This window comes from Perca flavescens, chromosome 1, assembly GCF_004354835.1.
Source record: "Perca flavescens isolate YP-PL-M2 chromosome 1, PFLA_1.0, whole genome shotgun sequence".
NCBI classification, from domain to species: Eukaryota; Metazoa; Chordata; class Actinopteri; order Perciformes; family Percidae; genus Perca; species Perca flavescens.
In genome coordinates, this window is record NC_041331.1 from 37,550,689 (window position 1) to 37,570,184 (window position 19,496).

At 42.6% G+C, this 19,496-nt stretch overlaps 1 protein-coding gene across 2 annotated transcripts in view; it reads right to left on the reverse strand.

Moving 5' to 3' along the window:
- The window catches only part of nav2a (neuron navigator 2a), a 101,334-nt gene that overhangs the window by 61,006 nt on the left and 20,832 nt on the right, over positions 1-19,496 (reverse strand). Inside the window, exons 1-6 of one of the 2 annotated variants that reach the window (XM_028589395.1) lie at positions 17,643-17,680; positions 13,450-13,522; positions 12,040-12,268; positions 11,741-11,797; positions 8,243-8,376; positions 610-1,837 (exon numbers count right to left, since the gene is read on the reverse strand). In XM_028589395.1, the coding sequence (XP_028445196.1) occupies positions 610-1,837; positions 8,243-8,376; positions 11,741-11,797; positions 12,040-12,050 (1,430 nt within the window). In that variant the 5' untranslated portion in view covers positions 12,051-12,268; positions 13,450-13,522; positions 17,643-17,680. Of the gene's footprint in view, positions 1-609; positions 1,838-8,242; positions 8,377-11,740; positions 11,798-12,039; positions 12,269-13,449; positions 13,523-17,642; positions 17,681-19,496 lie in introns of those variants that run through there. The other variant, XM_028589316.1, reaches the window with a different exon arrangement.

The window sequence follows — 19,496 nt, forward strand, 5'->3', positions numbered from 1 at the left end:
ATGACTTTGTTTCATGACGGCTGATCTTATTCACTGTGTTGTGGCCAGCAAGCCCAGCTTTAAGATATTTATGCTTCTGAACACTGTTGGACTGTTTATTAAATAGTATTGAAATTGATGCAGCAGAACCGGGGATTAACCTAACACTAACACTACGACATGTTATTTTGCATATATTATTTAAAATGTTTTTTTTATATAATTAATGTTCCAAATGTATTCATGAAGAGAAGTGTCTCTTTTTTCACTTGAGCTTGTTTTTCTGTTGTTGGACTGTTTTTCTTTTTGAATATATATATGTACTGTATATATCATAATCACATACTTTTTACATGTCATTGGTGCATTTATGTGACCTATGAAGTCGAAATTGAAGCTAATTTTTAGAGCTAAATGGTTATCACCCACACAGTCCTGATGAAGCAGACCGATATCTGATATTTTGAGTCTTAAATTCTTATACGAATAAGAAATTATGTTTTTTTTAATTAACTGTAAGTTTGATAGCTACTCATGTAGACACAAATCTTTCATGCGATGGAGAAATACTAAATGCGGAACCGATTTTTCCGATGCTTTAACAGATGTTTCCAGTCGGTGTGATCTCACCTGTACATGAAAGGTGCGACGGTGGCCGTGTTGGGATGGCTGTGGTGCTGTTGAGTCTGAGGTAGCTGCACGCTGATCGTGTTGCTGGCTGTGCTCTGTGTAGTGCCTCCTCCTGCCACAGGGGAGGCGCTGGTCTTTCCCTCTGTGGAGGCCAGGCTGGAAGTGGAGCTGGAGTGTCTGCTGTCCCTGTCTCTGTCCAGGGGGCCGCGGTGCATGGCGAGACCCCCTCCTAATCGCATGCTCCGAGGCCTCTCCCCCGCCTCCTTCACTGAGGAAGCCTTACCCCCGACTCCTGGGGCTTTGCCTCCTGGCTTTGGTATTCCGCTGTGTGCAGGGGTGGAACTCTCCTTTTTGGCCACTTTACCCCCCTTGGGAATGAAGCTGGTGATTTTAGAGGTCCGTTTGTTTGAGCTGTCTGGGTCTACAGCAACAGGTGCTACTTCCTCTTTAAGCTCGTCCCCCCTGAGATCTGTCCTGTCTGGGACTGAGATGCGTTTCCCCACCTCCTTCCCTTTCTCTTTCTCCTTCTCCTTCCCCCTCTCCTTGTCCTTGTCTTTCTCTGTGCTTTTGACAGAGCCCTTCTTGGCAGTCAAAGCTCTGCTGAAAGTGCGCTGGGCAATGCCCCTCAGGGCGATTTTGGGGCTGCTGGCAGTTGTGGAGACAGTAGTACTTGCCGAGGGAGCAGCTCCGCAGGTCGTCCCGTTCATTCCCGGCCGGACGTTGCCATCATCTTCCTCCAGCGGCTCGGTGTTGGAGCCCGTCTCGGCTCTCTCCACCTGCATCGCTCCGAGCTGCCTGGTTGGGGCAGCGTTGTCGGTCTGGGCCCCTACTCCGTTGGAGGAGCTGGCAGATTTGGAGCCTCCTTTACTGTTGAAGAGCTTCAGCTTCTCCAGCATTGACTTCTGAGTGGTGACCTTTGGAGGAGCTTCAGCCTTACAGGAGGTGTCCTTCTCCTGCTTGATGGAATGCATAGCAGATGCGGCGGTGCTGGTGGAGGAAGGAGAAGGAGAGATGTGCTTGGAGCTCACGGACTTGCTCCTCCAGGGCTTGCTGTTGCTGTTGGGCTGGGGAATGGCCGTGGAGGAGGTGGATGAGGACAGCGAAGATGGGTGTGGAATCTGGCCGGAGGTAGCAGCGGGGATGCTGGTGGAGGAGCTGACGGTCACTGCAGATGATGGAGCATGCTCAGTCATCACCGAAGGCTGTGAGGTCATGCCCTCTGAGGAATCTGCACCAGAAAAGAGACATTTTATTAACAGTAAGATAGGAAGGAGGAAAAGCCAAGCACAGGGAGGATCTGGGGGAGCGAAGAGAAACCAGATGCTTAGTCGTCTTTGACCCCACACAAAGTGGCCTTATAAGGGCCTGGAGGTGGCCTGCGTTGATACAGCCAAACGTGCCATTACTTTCCTTCGGGCTAGCCACCAAAACTGTTAAAAACCCCTTAGCACTAACAATGAGAGGAGCCCATCACAAACGGTTTATAAAAACAACGAGGAGCAGGCTCAAGTGCTTTAAAGTCTTGCCAAGCAGGCCAAGTCAAGAAGCAGTGCTGCTGCACTTATAAGGCTTGGACTTATATGGACTGCTTTTGGTCAGCATCCCTCTGCTTTACAAAGACACACTGTCTGGTTACATGTACTAAGTCCTTGGTAAATTAGACTCATTCATCATTCAACGGTATACAAAATAAAGTTTAACTTGGAAATGAATAGAACAGAAAGCTTTTTTTTGCAGTGTAAACATACTCCTGTAAACCCTTGTTACAATTTATTGCCCAAAAACAAACTGCCTGGGTAAATCTGCAACAAGTGACTCAGCAGCATCTCAACAAGCAGACTTACCAAGAACTGAAGGAGCAAAAGAAGAGCTGAAATTCCTGGTTAAGTCACTGCTCTTACTGTGCGAACTAGAGTACCCCGAGAGCTGCTGAGGTTGTCAGTCTGTACTGAAAGGTGCTAGTCGTAGCACAGAGTTCAGACCAGTAATATTTGAATATTCAAACACCAACGGCCAGTGAGAGAGAGGGCCGGTGCAGGGAGCACTGGGAGGAATTAATCATAACAGTTCTGTTGCAACATACACACACTTGTATTTATTCCAAGTCACTATTGCTGCTGTGTTTTGCCTTCTCATACAACTGTACTCTGGGAGTTTAGATTCTTAACACACTGCAAGTCTTGTTCTCTTACGTGACAAAACACACTTCAATTATTTTCCAATAGTATGTCCCTGATGATGTTTGTATGTATTAATTTTACCTAATGAAGGCCTGAGGACCAAAACAAGTGAGTACCAGTGTGCAGGATTTTTGGGTTCTTTTACAACGTTTTTACAATACAAATGAACCTGTTTCAAGTATTTAAGGAAGTGACATTCTCTTGTCAGTATCTTGAAAGAACACAGAATAAGGCAGGTTGCTGCATTAGCATAAAGACAGATGGAATCGATTCTTGAATCCAGTCACTCCATTGGAGTTTAGTTTCTCTTCTCATTTGGTGCATAAAGAATCAGTGTCTGTGATATTTCAGATGGAAAATAATCATATAACTCTCAGTGCTCATTTGGTTATGGGTGAAGTTTCCTTTAATTCACGTTAGCTACATTAATTCCACATTCATACGCTATTCAAAAGGTCTCATTAAGTCACCATTTTATCAGAATATTAAACACCCAACCCGCTTGTTTACCCCTTTCTCATGTGGCTCTCTACTTATTTTTCAGTTTTACAGCACCTTTCATGTCCTAATTGGAAATAGGCACTCGTTCACCGCCTCTCTTTTCTCTCCCTGTTTAGCATTTAGCGAGAGCAGCCTGAAACAATGCAGCCATTAGGAAGTGATTAGAGCCCAATTAGCCGTGCTAGCAGTTAGCAATCGGAAAAGTGGGTCAGGTTGCTAATAGCTGGCGTCCGACTGGAGGCGGCTGAATGAGAGGGGGACCTGCTGTGATTATGGAGCAGGCTGAGAGAATAAGGGGACTGGCACTGCAGGTTTGGGATGAGTGAAGCTTTGATGTGGGCCAGCAGGACGGTCTGCGCTGTCCGTGAATGGGGTCAGCTTGGATTTCGGGTCAGAAAGGAACAGAAGAAGAAACGCAGGATATGGAGAGGCCCTGGACACTGGGGACAGCTGGTCATGACTGCACCCGGTGACCGGGACTGACACGCTCCAGTTATGTTGCTAAGGGTGAAAGAAAAGTAGTCAATCTTCAACGTGTCGGGTCAGAAGTGACACTAGAGTGATGGACTTGGACACTGTTGCATCATAAACCCAACCAAGGTTTGGAAAAAGAAATGCCAAAGTCGGATTGTTCAGAAAAGTTCACATTTTAAGATTTAAAAAACAACACAGCCTCACAGTTTATGACAACAGACACGATCAAATGGGAAAAAAAGACCTGGTAGAAAGATCTCTAGTAAATATTCTGATCAGAAATTGTCACTTTGGATCAATCTGGTTTTTATTCTAGCTGCATTTAGAGCATTATCAGCACAAAATGCACGTGAGGAAGCACTTTTCCTTCAAAAAATAAACACAGTAGAGTCTTAACATGCCCTTAGAACGGGTCACTGACCTAATGACCCACCCTGTGGAGCCTTGGGGCAAAACCTGGAATTAAACTGCACATTGCCCCGTTTTCGCTGTGCTGGTCGAGCTGTCTGCTCAAAGAAACATGTTGAAAGAATTTAAGCGTTTAAGACTCAACTGCTTAATTACAGCAGTCAGAGAATAAAATTGAGAGCAGAAAATGACAGTAGTGGGGAGGAAAGGATCACAGACCACCACTGCACTTTCTGTCTGCCATATAAACCTGTCTCACCCTCTCGGACTGCGTCTCATGGTCGGTCCGGCAGCCTATTCCTGTCAGAGCCTCCTTATAACATCAAGGCATTTTGGGAAATCAGCCGAAGAGGACCCAAAGCTCTTTTCATGGATCGTCACACTCATGTGTCTCTGCATGCGCTGCTTTGTGTTCGTGCCCGTCTACAGCCGAGGAAAAGCATGTAATTTCACACAAGTGTCAACACTCTTCTCTCTCTCCCTGTGCGTGTACAAGTCTGTGCATGCATGTCAAGTTTAGGAGAGAGGGGGATGTTTGTTCTGCTCAGCAACTTCAAACACTTGAACATTTATGCAGTTGCAGCGCCAGTGACCAGAGCAAATATACTGCACACAAAAAGCCCTGCGGTAAATGCATTAGAGGTAGCATCGGCTGACACTGTTTAGACATCACAAGCCCTTCGACGCTTCTCATGGTCACACTGGTCACAAGACATTAAGCTAAACCTTCTCGGTCAGTCCCTACTTACATTCAAGTCCCTCTCATGTAGCAAGACTGAAAACATGTTTTGGATTTCAAATGTAGGTGCTGAGAAGATTTCTCACAGATAGAGAGAGCATTGTGAGAACAGTTCTCCCTCTTTGGTCGGCTTTATTTCATGTTCTGACACCATCGTGGAAATGTTATTTGTGAAATCAACACAAACTATATCCGACTGGCACAAAGTTTGAGGCCGCGGGTTCGCTTACTCATCACGTTCTGATTTCAGGAGCCTGTACTCTCTCGCTCTCTCTCCCTCCTCAGTCATTGTGCTCCAAAAAGTGAGAGGGACAGACGGCTTTTGTGCGGAGACTGAAACTTTTTAAAGTTTCTCCACATGAATACACTTAAACAGTGACGCTACAGCTCATCAGAAGGCTATTCATTCAGCAAGGGCACCGGCCATACAAATGCACAGAAATACATCAGAAGCGTGCACGTACACAAACACAGAACCACAGGTGCTCCCTGCTTTCTCTGCTCTGTGTCACTTGCTGGACACCCAGACGCTGTCACCTTGTGTTAACGCAGAGCAGAGGAGAAGATTCAGGTCTGTTTCCTTACTGTACAGCCGTGCAGTAAGGGGACTCCATTCTGGTGTCAGGGCCATAGACACAGAGCAGATCTGGCCTCACAATAGAAGCCGCAGGTGCCTCTCTAACCAAACACCATCTCAAAAGCATGTACAACATCATGTCTAGCACATTAGTGCACAACATGCCTTTTTGAGGCAAAAACTAAACAAAACTGTAACATCAGACAGAAAAATGTCAGCTATTTATTGACACCTTGGAAACAAAATGAAATTCTAAATCAGTATCAGTGTTTAAATCAAAGCAGCAAGACGTTGGCTAATTCGGTGACCAATATCCCTGAAACCTCAACACTTACAATTCAAATTATTCACAAAACTTTTCAGGGAAACTGACTCAACATCCTCTACAGAAAAAAGCCCTGCTTTCGGCAGCATAACAAATGCACACATTTCTAGCAACAACAACAACAACCAACCAAAACCTGCAACCATACTTTCAAAGTTTCAATGCAAAGCTCAAGTTCTACATCGGAAACTATCACCTGCCGGCCTAGCCCGAGGCCATCTACAAGCACAAGCTGACAAACCTCATAGATGCTGCAGATGTCCAGGAGGAACAGAGAAAGAAGGAGAGGAACGGAGGAGATGGACAGAAGAGGAGGGAAGAGTCCCAAACCATGGCCAGCCATCCAGAGGGTGCAGGAGGAGGAGGAGGAAGAGTAGGAGGAGGAGGACGAGGGTGGTATGGCAGGGGGCGGGGGAGGGGCTTGGCAGCATGTCAACAACAGGGCAAGAAGGAGGGGGGTGGACAAGTGATTCCTGCTGCCAATCAACAATTTTAAATGTAAATCGTTTTTTTAACTACGTTGGTCTTATTTCTAGATGAGCTTTGGTCCTTTCTGTGGAAACCTGGTCACTCACTTATCTCTAGACAAGCTCCACTGACACCTCAAACATTAATGCTACTAGTGCTGCAATGAAAACAAACACAGGTACGCACACTGTAGCTCCCTCAAGTACAATTCATTGGCACATCCACAAGTTACGTTTCGAGCTAATGCTCTTCTTCCGACTAAGCTAATTTATTGGCACAACTACAAGGGACTTTTCAAGCTAATGCTCTTCTTCAGAATTAGCTTCAGACTTACATCTACTACTACTGCTACCACTTCTACTACCGCTACAAATGAGCAGTTCAACTTTCAGCTTATTCAATATGATGTCCAGAATGAGATTAATTTAGTTGATACCACTCTCATGTCTGTAACCATAAATATAAAGCAACAGCCAGTTGGCACCACAAATAAGCCTGGCCAAGAAATATAAAACACTACTTGTTGAATTTACACTTTGGTTGTTGTACGGTTTACAAACAGGATATAGCGCTTTTTAATGCTGAGCTTTGCTAAATGGTAGGCTAGCACACAGAGATGAGAGTAGTTATCATCTATCCATCTCACGCTCCGCCAGAAAGTGTACTTCCCAAAATGTCAGACTATTCCTTTAACTCTACCACTTGTTAATTTGTTTTACTCGCATGTTCATGAACACACACATATGCACAAGCGTTCACAAACACAACACCGTCCAATAGAAGCTCCCCTACCTCCAACGGAGCCGCACATCAGAATGAGTGCCCCACAGCGCTGCTCACAATGCTGGTTAATTTGTCACTTGAAATACAGACAACAGATTCTCTCTCTCTCTAACACACACACACACACACACACACTCTCTCTCTCTAACGCTCTCTCTCTCTAACGCTCTCGCTCTCTCTCTCTCTCTAACGCTCTCGCTCTCTCTCTCTCTCTCTCTCTCTCTCTCTCTCTCTCTCTCTCTCTCTCTCTCTCTCTCTCTCTCTCTCTCTCTCTCTCTCTGCGGTCAGAATTCTCTGTCTAATGCAGGGTAATGAGTTTAGTCTGTGAACACTAACACAGTCTATATAAAGCCTTGGCCCACTGAGTTGTGACAGAAGCTATTTCAACATTGCTCTAACTAAATATACTGCCAAACACACTCGCAAGTTTGTATGCTGCAGAACTCAAACACTGGGTCTGAGGAGTTTGGACTAAAAGTGAGATCTCCATCTCAAAAAAAAAAAATAATCTCTTGTGGTCGCATCATCAGGACAAATGATGAAAAATGCTAGAAAATATCTGGTTCAGTTATTAAAAGGCAAAGGTACAAGCCTAGTTTGCTATTGTAGTACAATAGCAAACATGCAGAAAAAACATGAGTTCTCAAAAGCAAAGTTCCTGAAAACGTAAGAACAATTCTGCTGGATTACTTCAGCTTCCATGCTGTTTCCATATTTCTTGTTTATGTTTTATATTTTATATATATCTAATATGTTTGTTTGTATATGTATGCACCATTTACCAAGGCAAATTCCACGTAGGTGGCAATAAACCCTTTTATGATTCTGAACTACTGAATGTTTGTTATACAAACTGAGGATGAACGCCGTCTCCTTATGACGGGGAATATATATGTTCCAAGTAAACTGAATTCACCTGAAACATTTATGGAGGAGTTTTCTCAGGATACACAGGACACAGTTGTGTCAGTGCAGCATTACATGCTGAGGGACAGACAGACAGACAGACACAAAATGAACCCTTCTTAAAGTATCTTTTAGATTATGTGACGATGAGATGATAAGGTGATATGACATTTTACACAAAAGTCACTAAACTTTGATGATGATGATGGTATTTACAACCATCCACACCAAAACTAAAAAAAGGTGTGTTTGTGGTTGTACACGAGGCCTACCTTTGTTCAGGTGCGAGTTGGCTTTGGTCTTGTCACTGAAGCCCTGGCTGCGTCTGTTCCCAGCAGCACTGGCCGAGCCTCTTGGAGGGATGTCACTGCCTGCAGTGGATACCCTCGCCGAGGGGCCGGGAAGTCTGGCGGAGAAACCGAGAGAGAGGGAGAGAAGTAACGAAGAGAAAGGAAGGAAGAAAGAATATATTCCAATATAAAGCCTTCATACTGAAGAAACATATTCCGGTTTAATGCAGGTTAATTACACATTCTGCTAGAGACAAATCCAGTCTACAGCTTACACATTCAAACATGAGGGTCTCACTCAATTAGGGTTAGAGTACAGGGATGATGCAAATTTGTTATTTTAATTTTTATCGCAGAAAGTGTTTTATGTGAACAGGGCAGATGGGCACAATAGTGTTCCTTGTGTTATTGTCCATCCATCTTCGTCCGCTTATCCGGTGTCGGGTCGCGGGGGGAGCAGCTCCAGCAGGGGACCCCAAACTTCCCTTTCCCGAGCAACATTAACCAGCTCCGACTGGGGGATCCCGAGGCGTTCCCAGGCCAGGTTGGAGATATAATCCCTCCACCTAGTCCTGGGTCTTCCCCGAGGCCTCCTCCCAGCTGGACGGGCCTGGAACACCTCCCTAGGGAGGCGCCCAGGGGGCATCCTTACCAGATGCCCGAACCACCTCAACTGGCTCCTTTCGACGCAAAGGAGCAGCGGCTCTACTCCGAGCTCCTCACGGATGACTGAGCTTCTCACCCTATCTCTAAGGGAGACGCCAGCCACCCTCCTGAGGAAACCCATTTCGGCCGCTTGTACCCTGGATCTCGTTCTTTCGGTCATGACCCAGCCTTCATGACCATAGGTGAGGGTAGGAACGAAAACTGACCGGTAGATCGAGAGCTTTGCCTTCTGGCTCAGCTCTCTTTTCGTCACAACGGTGCGATAGATTGAATGCAATACCGCAACCCCTGCGCCCGATTCTCCGACCAATCTCCCGCTCCATTGTCCCTCACTTTCATGAACAAAACCCCAAGGTACTTGAACTCCTTCACTTGGGGTAAGGACTCATTCCCTACCTTGTGTTATTGTATAAAAAAGAAAAAGAAAATCTTAACTAATATTTTTCTGTGCTTTGTCTAAGCACTATGTCACTACTGTAATTTAAGAAATGTGCTACACACATTTATTAATATTTATAATCTTATAGCTTAAAGGATATTAGACTCTTTAGATACATCTTTATATCTGGCTCATCGTCAGTTTGAAAGTCTGTGGCTTGGATTAGAAGATACACACAGTTTAATGTAAACTTAGCTATTGTTTGCTTTTCTTGCAGCTCTACCTGTCCCCTCCCTATATGCACCTACAGTAATCTAAGGGAGACAGATGAGCTCACAGCAGCGTGGACGTATCCGTGTGGGGTGGACGGGTTGACGGAGTGCAGGTCCCAGGGGAGCTGTGAGCTCAACAGCCTCAGATTACACGTCCTGCTCCTTTATTTCCCTGCACGGATTAGACAGGATGTACTGGCAATGGATAAGCCTTGGTGAAATTTATAACACCTTGATTCCATATTGTGAGTCCATCTGTTGCCTTTTGCTGAGGTCTGTAATCTGACCAGGCCGTGGCACACTGACTGCTAATGAAATGCTAATTCACAGGCAGCGACGACATCATCATCATCATCATCATCATCCTGGGAGTGTGAGGCGGATGCTGATAAACAGATTACCTCTCACTCTCTCTCAGCTCTTGTATACATTATAGAAACTCATTTCCGGCATGCCATTCACTTTGACTGGCCATTATTTATCTGGCCATTGCTAGGTAATAGGTTTTACCACATTATTTAGTCAAGAGTAGCCTAAGATCATTTGGCTTTCAATTATGTCAGGGCTAGTCAGCCTACTGCCTCCCCCCATTTGGACTGGCTGTGTATAGAAAAAATATTCCATTTGATGGGTATTTACATTTCAAAATATTAATATTGGCTACAATGTGTCTACACATTTCCTGACAACTTATTTAAAGTCAAATACAGTCAAAAATGCAAAAGAAAAATTATCTCGCCAAATAAATATATTTGCTCAAAATGAAGAAAGGCTTAGGGCTTACAGCACACCAAAAATCATCTCTGAACCAACTTAAAACTTGTGGTCTGTACTTAAAAATCTATTGCAAATAAAAAGGGAGGAATCATTTCATTTATGGTTTATAAAGCATACATGAAAGACATTGCTAGCTCTTCCACCTGCAGAAAATGTTTGAATACATACCAAGATGTTTAAATTTGGTCGAGCAACAGGGTTTTATGTGCTGCAAACCCTTTCTTCTTTTTGATTCTTTCACATTGGCTGTGTTTGACCTGCATGTGACTGAATTAGACTGATGCGCAAGGGATCTTTGATTATCAGATTTGCTCAATTCTAGTGCACAGAATCTCAGAAATGTAGGCATATTTACCTATTTAAGGCATTTTTCATGTACATTTTTGAAGAAGAAAAAGGCAGACTGTTGATTTGCAGTCTGTCAATGGGAAAACTGACATTTAAAACAGGCCTCTCCTATTGCAATATTTGCAAACAATGACAATTTATATAAACCTTTTAGCGCTTTAAAATCCTTTAAACGTTGCATATACTGTCACATGCTGGCAGCAAAGCACTTTTTGAGGAAACCTGTATACGTTTTTGATTGGGGCCTTTTAAATAAGAACATAGAAAAGCCAAGAGTTGTTTGGTTGGAGAGCAGCAGGAGAATCTCAACTTTTCATCTTGTAGTTAAACATGTTGGCCAGAAGGTGGGGCCACTGCATTTGCTTTGAGCGGAGCTGGTGTTTGGCAGGTGCAATACAAACAGAATCTGGGATGGGCAGCATGCAAAACCACATCCTAAATCCAATTTCAAGGTGCATCAACACATAATACGACACTGCATGCTAAAAAAGAGCCAAATTTTAACGCAAAAAGACCTGAGAGCGTCACAGTGAACGCAGACGGAAGCTCTATTTGAACAACACATATTATAGACGCACAATCCAGCCACAGATTCTTGCTGTGTTAATTATTAATGTCACATTATATGGGGGATGTGCTTGTCAAGCAAACCCACACACACACACACACACACACACACACACACACACGCTTACTTAAGGGTTATCTAAAGGTCTTTCACAGCCCATTTAGCAGGCTTGCCAAATGAGGCACGCTGCCAGACAGACAGGGCCATCCGAAAAGGGAGCCTGGAACTCTAGTTCCTATCTGCTCTACACTACCACTCATGCATATTAGATAGTGCTTGTAGTAGATACTGCCCTTAATCACAGACAAAGAAACAACAAGAAACTCATTACAGTACAAAAGATGTTGTCAAGATATCCTTGATTAGGGGCAATTTCTACCTTCCTATTTCCAGGAAGGGGACGGGACAGGAGGTGTGTTGGAGGAAAGAGAGGGAGGAGCAAGAAAATAAAAAAGGCAGAAGAAGCTGACCTAGAGGTCTTTTTCTGACCAAGGGAAAACTTGAGCAGTTTACTCTGAGACCCATCCCTAGAGGAGAAGAAAAGAGAAGAGAAATATGGAAGAGGACAGAGACAGAGAGGTCAGGTTTACAGTTATAAATGACAGGAGTTGTGAACAGGAGGATAGAGATGACACAATGATGAAGTAGAACAGCAGAAACAGCAAGAAAGTGAAGAGTACAGAGACAAACCTCATTCATCCAGTTTCAAGGTTACTTTTCTCATAGTTCCAGTTTACAGAGTTTGCACTAACGCGCCAGCGAGCCTCACCTGGACTGCATCTCGGCCTGTGCTGCTTTCTGGGCTGTAAGGGAAGGAGTCCCATGCGTAGAGTGGCTGAGCTGGGCCGGGGAACTGCTCTGCTGGCTCAGGGGAGGGTGTGTGCCCTGGGGGAGAGAGGGCTGGGAGTTCTGCCGCTGGGCCTGCTGCTGCTGCTGTTTGTAGCGGGACAAGCTGAAGAAGAGGCCGAGGATGGCTTTCAGATTACCATTACGGATCTCTGTGGGTCAGGGAGAAGGACAATGTGAAATATTCAAAAGGAAAAGGCAGGTGAGATAAAGAAGGAAAAAGGTGGCTGAATTAAGTAAGTAAGTAAGGTTTATTTATAAAGCATATTTCACAGATACAAAATCAAAAAAGTGCTCAACATTAAAACAAAAGGCAAAAGTGAGGATGATAGAGACATTCTGTCACTTCATCTGCACAATGACAGCTGCAGGACTGTTCTGTGCTAAGAAACTAAAGCTACTAAGATGCTACAGGATAACACTATGGAGTACTGCTTTACTGGTTGTTATGGCCTATCAATATTGTTGTTATATTGTGATAATGATTAATTCCTTTATAGCCTTTACCTGCTTACTCCTAGGCAGAAAGTCTCATACTGTACATGCCTTTGCATGTTGAGCCAGCAGTGTACCCCAAAACGGATGAGTTTGTGAACAAAAACACATTTTACTTTTGACTTAAATGGTCAATTTTAAATGGACTTCTACTAGTTTTAGTGGAACTGTTCACTTATTGTTTAGAAGAACATGCAAGCCATATTTTGACTTGCTAACACCTTTATCTGGCATAGAAGCCATTAAGTGAACATGCTTTGAGTTGCAGTGAGTACACTTGTATGTTCTTGCAAAGCTGTATTCAACAGCAGCCTGAAAACACAACAAATACATAGTAACGTGCATGTACTCCTTACAGAACAGAGAACTGACCTAATGTCTTGCTGTCAGGGGACATCGCTGTCCCCTTATTCATTGTTCTGCCCAATGATAACACTAGTAGTATTAGTACCATTATTATAATTCTTAGGTTTCCTGCATGATTAATATGATATAAAAAAAATGAAGCCAACATCAAATACTTTCTGAAGTAGGCAACATTTAACCACTGCGCTATAGGAAACTTTTGGATCCATTAGTTTTATGTATGGGGTAATCAGGCCCTATCAAGCCTGCATGTTTTAATGTGTACTGTCTGGCATCAATGTAATATGTCCTGGCAAAAGAGCTTGCCAATAAAAATGCTTCAATGTATCAAGTAGACATTGGTTAGATTTTTTTTTTTCCCCATATAGCACAAAGGCCATTTGTTTAGTAGATAGACCAAGCCTGGCCTGGCCCAGGTTTTGGTCTACCACTTTTGTTCCAGTGAAAGCAGAAGTGCAGGAGTCCAGCTTACCCTCTGAAGACAGACCCTGGATGTTGACTCCTTTTGCTGCCAGGAAACTGAGGCAGGCATCTATGTTCTCAATCTGGACAGTGAGACACAGACACAGCTGTAAGACACTGCACCCTGCATATTTCCATTCAAATTTGCATATTTGTATAATGTGAGGAAGCATGCTGGTCTGTCTTTTGCACGCTTCTCATGAGAGCTTAATGGCAACACTGGAAGTGAATATCGACATGTCTATCTAGAAAGCTAAGCTGGCAGCACAAAATGTTTTCAGAAAAGAGGTGCTGAACATTAACACTGACAGGGATGAAATACAGATCCATACATGCTTTATTAATCATTGATTTGATACTGTTAGACCAGTGAAAAACAGTTATAATGGGTAACTAAATGTGCTACATTTTTATGTATGAAAAATACTATATAAATAAAGTCTGATTGATTGAAATTCTATCGCAAATTTTCTCATTTTTATTTCATGTTATGTCTTTATCGTCATGCATCAAATTATAACCAAGTGAAATTCCTTGTATGTGCAAATGCACTTGGCAAACAGTTTCTGATTCTGAATTACATGGAAATGGTATGGGATATAAACAAAACTAAGTAATGTGTTTTTTAAGACTCATCCAAACATGTTATTAGATGGACGATAGATAGGAAGAGTGGGAAAATAAGTGATTCCACCGAGATATCAAGCTGAAAGACAAACAAATGAAGGTACCAGAACCTCTTTGGCAGACATAACAAATATATAAATACAGTACCAGGGTTGGAAAGTGGTAGAAAGGCTTTACATATAGTCACTGACTGTGCTGTGCAAAGGGCAAAAAAAAAAAAATATCGGCCACATGGTGACATAGTCAAAACAGAATTCAGACCAATCAGACTTTTGTCAGCAGAGCAACAAAAGAGGCAAACAATCTATACGGACACAGTTGCTATGACAGCAGCCTTGGCAACCTGAGCAGACTGCTGAGCTGTCACTGGACTGCGAGAGGATTTGATAGGCAGACAGGCTTTGTTCAGAGCCCATGTGATCCATTATACAGCGAGTCCGCTGGCTGGCCCACGTACTAACAAAGTAAACCAGATAAAACAAGTCATCAAGCAGAGTCACTGCAGATTAATGATCGTGCGATCAAAGTTTACCAACTGTTGTTTTCGATGAGCAAACACACTGGGTACAGCACAAAAGATATCAATATGGCACGGCTGTTGCTCTTACTGTTAGGTGCTGCTTTTGGAAAGGCAATTAACTGAAGAATTGACTGTTCAATGGACATTTAAAAGCATTTTACAGTATGCACAAAAGGTTAAAGAGGTGCTAAATCTTTTTTAGCATGACATTTATTACCAGTCAGAGTAGGTTTATAACACACTCAGGCTAATCTTTCCACAATGTACTTGCAACCAACCCATTTTGAATGAAAATACAAATATCATTTCACAGCCAAGGGAGTACAAATATAGAGCAGTGATATTCCAGGTGGTTTCTTAACTAAAATACAGATGAACTGTGTCCTTTGTAAATGAGGCCGGGTGTGTGCTGCAACCGGGAGGGTCCCACTCACCAAAGATTAATGACGTGATTACACTTAATATGCGGAGACTAAATATAGCTTGACCTACAGCTCCCTCTGTGGTTCTGCTGTTAGGAAGTATCCGGCTGCGAGGTGAGAAGCTGAAGTAAAAGCTCAAATACATAAAACTTCTACCATATTAGTATCAGTTTCGTCCAACATATTGCCATTAGTGAAACCCACGACCACAAAATGTTAATTACATTGACTACCACGTTACTAGGGCTGTCCTCGACTAAAGAAATTCTTAGTCGACTAACACTTATAGGATTTTGTCGACTAATCGATTAGTTGATTTAATTGACAGAGCTGTGCGCTTTGAGAGGTGGTTAAGACTAGAAAAGCACAATATAAATGTAGTTAATTAACCATCTGTAAAACTGAGTTTCTCCACAATTAATCCTGCAAAAGCACCACTTTAAATCTTGTGTTTACCATAAATTTGCTCAGAAGTTTCTTGGAAATGAGTAATTAAGCATGAATAAGCATAAAAATTACTAATCGACTAACGAAATCTTAGTCGACTAAGACCAAAACGACCGATTAGTTGACTAATCGACTAAGAGGTGGCAGCCCTACACGTTACTGTTAGTCACATCCCCTAGCAGTTACTGTTGGCTATATCTTTACAATTCTGTAGACCACAGGGAGAAAACACACACACACACACACACACACACACACACACACACACACACACACACACACAAAAACTGTATACTGTAGATACAACTCTTTACTATGCATCTATCTTTAGAGTGTCTAGAGAGCAGCATCTACTACTCAATTGCTATAACTTTCATCCACTACCACAAAAGTAATACTTACAGAATTTAACCATATCAATAATGGCTATAGAGTTATTACCATTAAGTTCATCTACAGACACAGATATTGACACTGTGCTTGTTTGATTACTACTTGCTGCATCGTCCAAGTGATTACTTCACTCTTGTACCACATTGTTATTAACCAATCCACTATTTGATTACTACCCTTTTCTACTCTACTACTATAGTTTAAACTCCATGTCTGTCTGAGCCATGCTAGTGTGTGAAGAGGCTGGTGGATTGAGTTGAAACAGCAGTGCTACCCCTGCTGTCATTTCCGTGACTTCTGACCCCAGAAACAGCTGTTAGAGGGGCTGACATGTGCTGCCCTTCGAGGTGATGCAGCAAAAAATGTAGCAACAGTAGGAATGCAGACTATGGGCCTCTAGGAATACCACAGACTCTTTAAAAATAAACCTGATCTGAAATACCCCTCTATGCCCACCGACATACCCCGAGACTTTCTATAATACCCCGGGCCTAAACTTCCTTTGAGTGACTGAACCACTCCCCTACTGCCTAAAATCCCCTGGTATAGTTGGAGTTTAAATAGCAGCAGCCTGCAGAAAATATGCTTCATTAAGATACCCCATCACAAATGCCAGGCCCGTCCTGCTGAGATGCGCCCAAGCTCCGCCTCTCAGGGGGTATCCATACTGAAACCTCTTGCTATTTAAAACCGGCAGGGACCAGAGCTCAGAGTAGCCAGAGAAACACTATTTAACTCAAGAATCTGCCACCAGCTACAGAGTCTGAGGCCAATCACTTTATTAATTAATAATCCTCCCTTGTGTATTCTTTTATTGTTCTATATCACTGAGTGGTCTGTGATGTTAAGTACATCCCATAGGTTAATGTATTGATAAAAGGTCACACGTTTTGTTAGGAGTCTGGCCTAGAGGTTTAAGAAGCTGTACAAGTATTTGCAACATCTCCAATCGAATCCAGCTGGGGACCTTTGTTGCATATCATCCTTCCTCCCTCTCTCTCACCTCTCTACTGTCAGCTATACAAAATAAAGGCAACAATGCCAACACCACCAAAACATTATTTTCTCTTTTTCATCCATACCTGATGAACAGAAAATGAACTATTCTGAAAATTGGATTTATGTTCGACAAAGTCATTATCAAGTAAAAATGACAATAATTTGCCATTTACAACTTTAGAAATGCAAAGCTATTCTTTTATCATCATCATATCATATTAATTAATATTCTAAAACAAAATTAACTATTAGAAGATGTCAGATTGGGTACACATAATATCCAATCAATCATAAAGCCTTAAGCAATTCATGAAAACACAATTATTAATTAACTGATGCATTAATCAAAGAAAACTAATATTAGTTGCAGGCTTATTGAAAAAGTATTTACTTGACATCCCATTAAACCAGTTATTACAAGACGGTAAAAGTAATTTGGAGCTTATGTCCACTTTTAGAGCTCATTACTCTTCTGTTGTTTCCACAAACTTATTGCTAAGACCGCTGGCTGATGGATGATTAAAAACATACTCAAGTAAAAGTGAAATGACAAAGTTGACAACATTTTCAAGAATATAGCTACACCAAGTAAGTACGCAGTTACAAAAACAGTCAAAAGAGCAAAAAGACCAAATTAAGAGAATACTAACGAGAATATTTATAGTGTAATATAACACAGATAATTCTCTGTTTAAACTCCTGTGATCATCAGAACTAAATACCCCTAAACAAGCCCAGAGAGAAATCGGCAACAAATCCTCTTAAACACTGAAGGACACCGCTGGTGGCTCCTACCTGCCTGGATGTGTGATCTGTTCCTACAGCGTGACTGCTCTGCCTGGCTTCACACCTCCATCCAGGCCACCGTCACCTCCTGCTCTGCTCTGGTGGCAGCGTGGGGCTGGCCAGCCAACAGCCCTCTGAACAAACACTTCTCCCCATCACACGGGTGCTAGTGTTGCGTTTGTGTGTGAGACAGAGAGAATGTGTGAGAGAGAGAGAGAGAGAGAGAGAGAGAGAGAGAGAGAGAGAGAGAGAGAAAGCTAAAGGGAGGGAGGGAGTGTGTGTGAGACAGAGTGTTACGTGTCTGGAGCAGGATTTGACTGATAGCTTTTGAAGACTGATACTGAGGCCGATATTTTTAAACCAAAGTTCCTGATAGCTGATCTTAAGCAATTCATTTCTGTATGTAAATACAGAAACCTTATTCTCTGCAGAATGAAAAGGCCTTAAGAGGCAGCATTAAGGGCATCGAGGGACGCAAAGCCACAACTTAAACTAGACCGATTGTTGTTGCTGTAAGTCTGTGAAGTCCACTAAGAAAGTTTGATATTAAGCTACAAAAACAAAGTGTGAAGCACACCACCAACACTTTTAAATACTAGTTTAGGCACAGGAATTCACATCTGCCTTTAAATGATAATTCTGCTTTAATACAACTTGAGTCTTATTTTTGTCTCTAGCTAAAGTAACCGCTGAGATCTGTTAACAACAACAACACAAGTGGTCAGACAATCAGGCAGGCGGACAGATTATCTAAACCACTTTACTGGAGGTGAAACCGAAAGTAAGTGCACAAAAGTGTCCCTTATTGCAATGGTAGGTACAGAAGGTCAAAGTTGAAGAAGAATCCGGTTTTAAACTGTGATGGATATTTGAAACGGACAGTTTGGCTAATAATTGTTCTGTTCACTTTTGTTTGCTCTTCCATAATCATTTGGTTAACCTGGAGGGATAATCGAAAACCCGTCTGATCCTCTGTTTGTCTTTTTGGCTGGTCTGACTTCATTATAGTGATGTCGCAGTGTTTCCAGATTTCAGCAAATACCGTAAATGCAATGTTTGAAATTTGATTTAAAACAGTGAATGAATTCCCCCAAAAAGCATTCTTGAACAAATGAATAAATTATGCAAAAAGCCTAACACAGCAGGTGTTCCAGATTTCTTCGGATCTGGTCTCGAAGGAACTTCCTTCAGACTTTCACTAAACAAAAGAGCTGATATGTGATATTTCTGAAAAAGAAACAATATTGGCCTGATATGCTGCAACTCTGATCCATCGGTCTGACTCTAGTGTGTCAGCTTCATTGCCGAAAGCTCTGTACCGTTTGACTTTCTGACAGTTGGGTCTTGTGGATTCTGATCACGTTAAGATGGTTGTGAGCCTGTATGACTGTGTGCTTAACTCTGCCAGTATCTGCCCACACATACTTTCACTCTCTCAGGAGGTTTCACAGATTTCAGCTACCTGCTCACCTGCTGAACTTTGACATCTGCCTCAATAATTCTCTCTCTCTTTAATGAAAAATGTATGCAGAGGTTTCAACGCCTCAGGGAAGTGCCGGTTCTCACTGCTTATTGATAAAGAAATGACGCACTGGCAGCTATGATACACACACCATGACTAAATCACACACGCCAACTTCAGGCAGCATATTCGGTCTTATTGCTTCAGAAAATGCACTTCATTTTTTTAAAGGTCACATGGCATGAAAATGTCTAGGGCTGCAACTAACGATTATTTTAATAATCGATTAATCTGTTGATTATTTTTTCGATTAATCGATGAATCGGATAAAAAAAAAAAAAGCATTAAGTTACATCAACTCAATACATACATACTTGTTGTTTTAGTTAATAGTTGTGTAA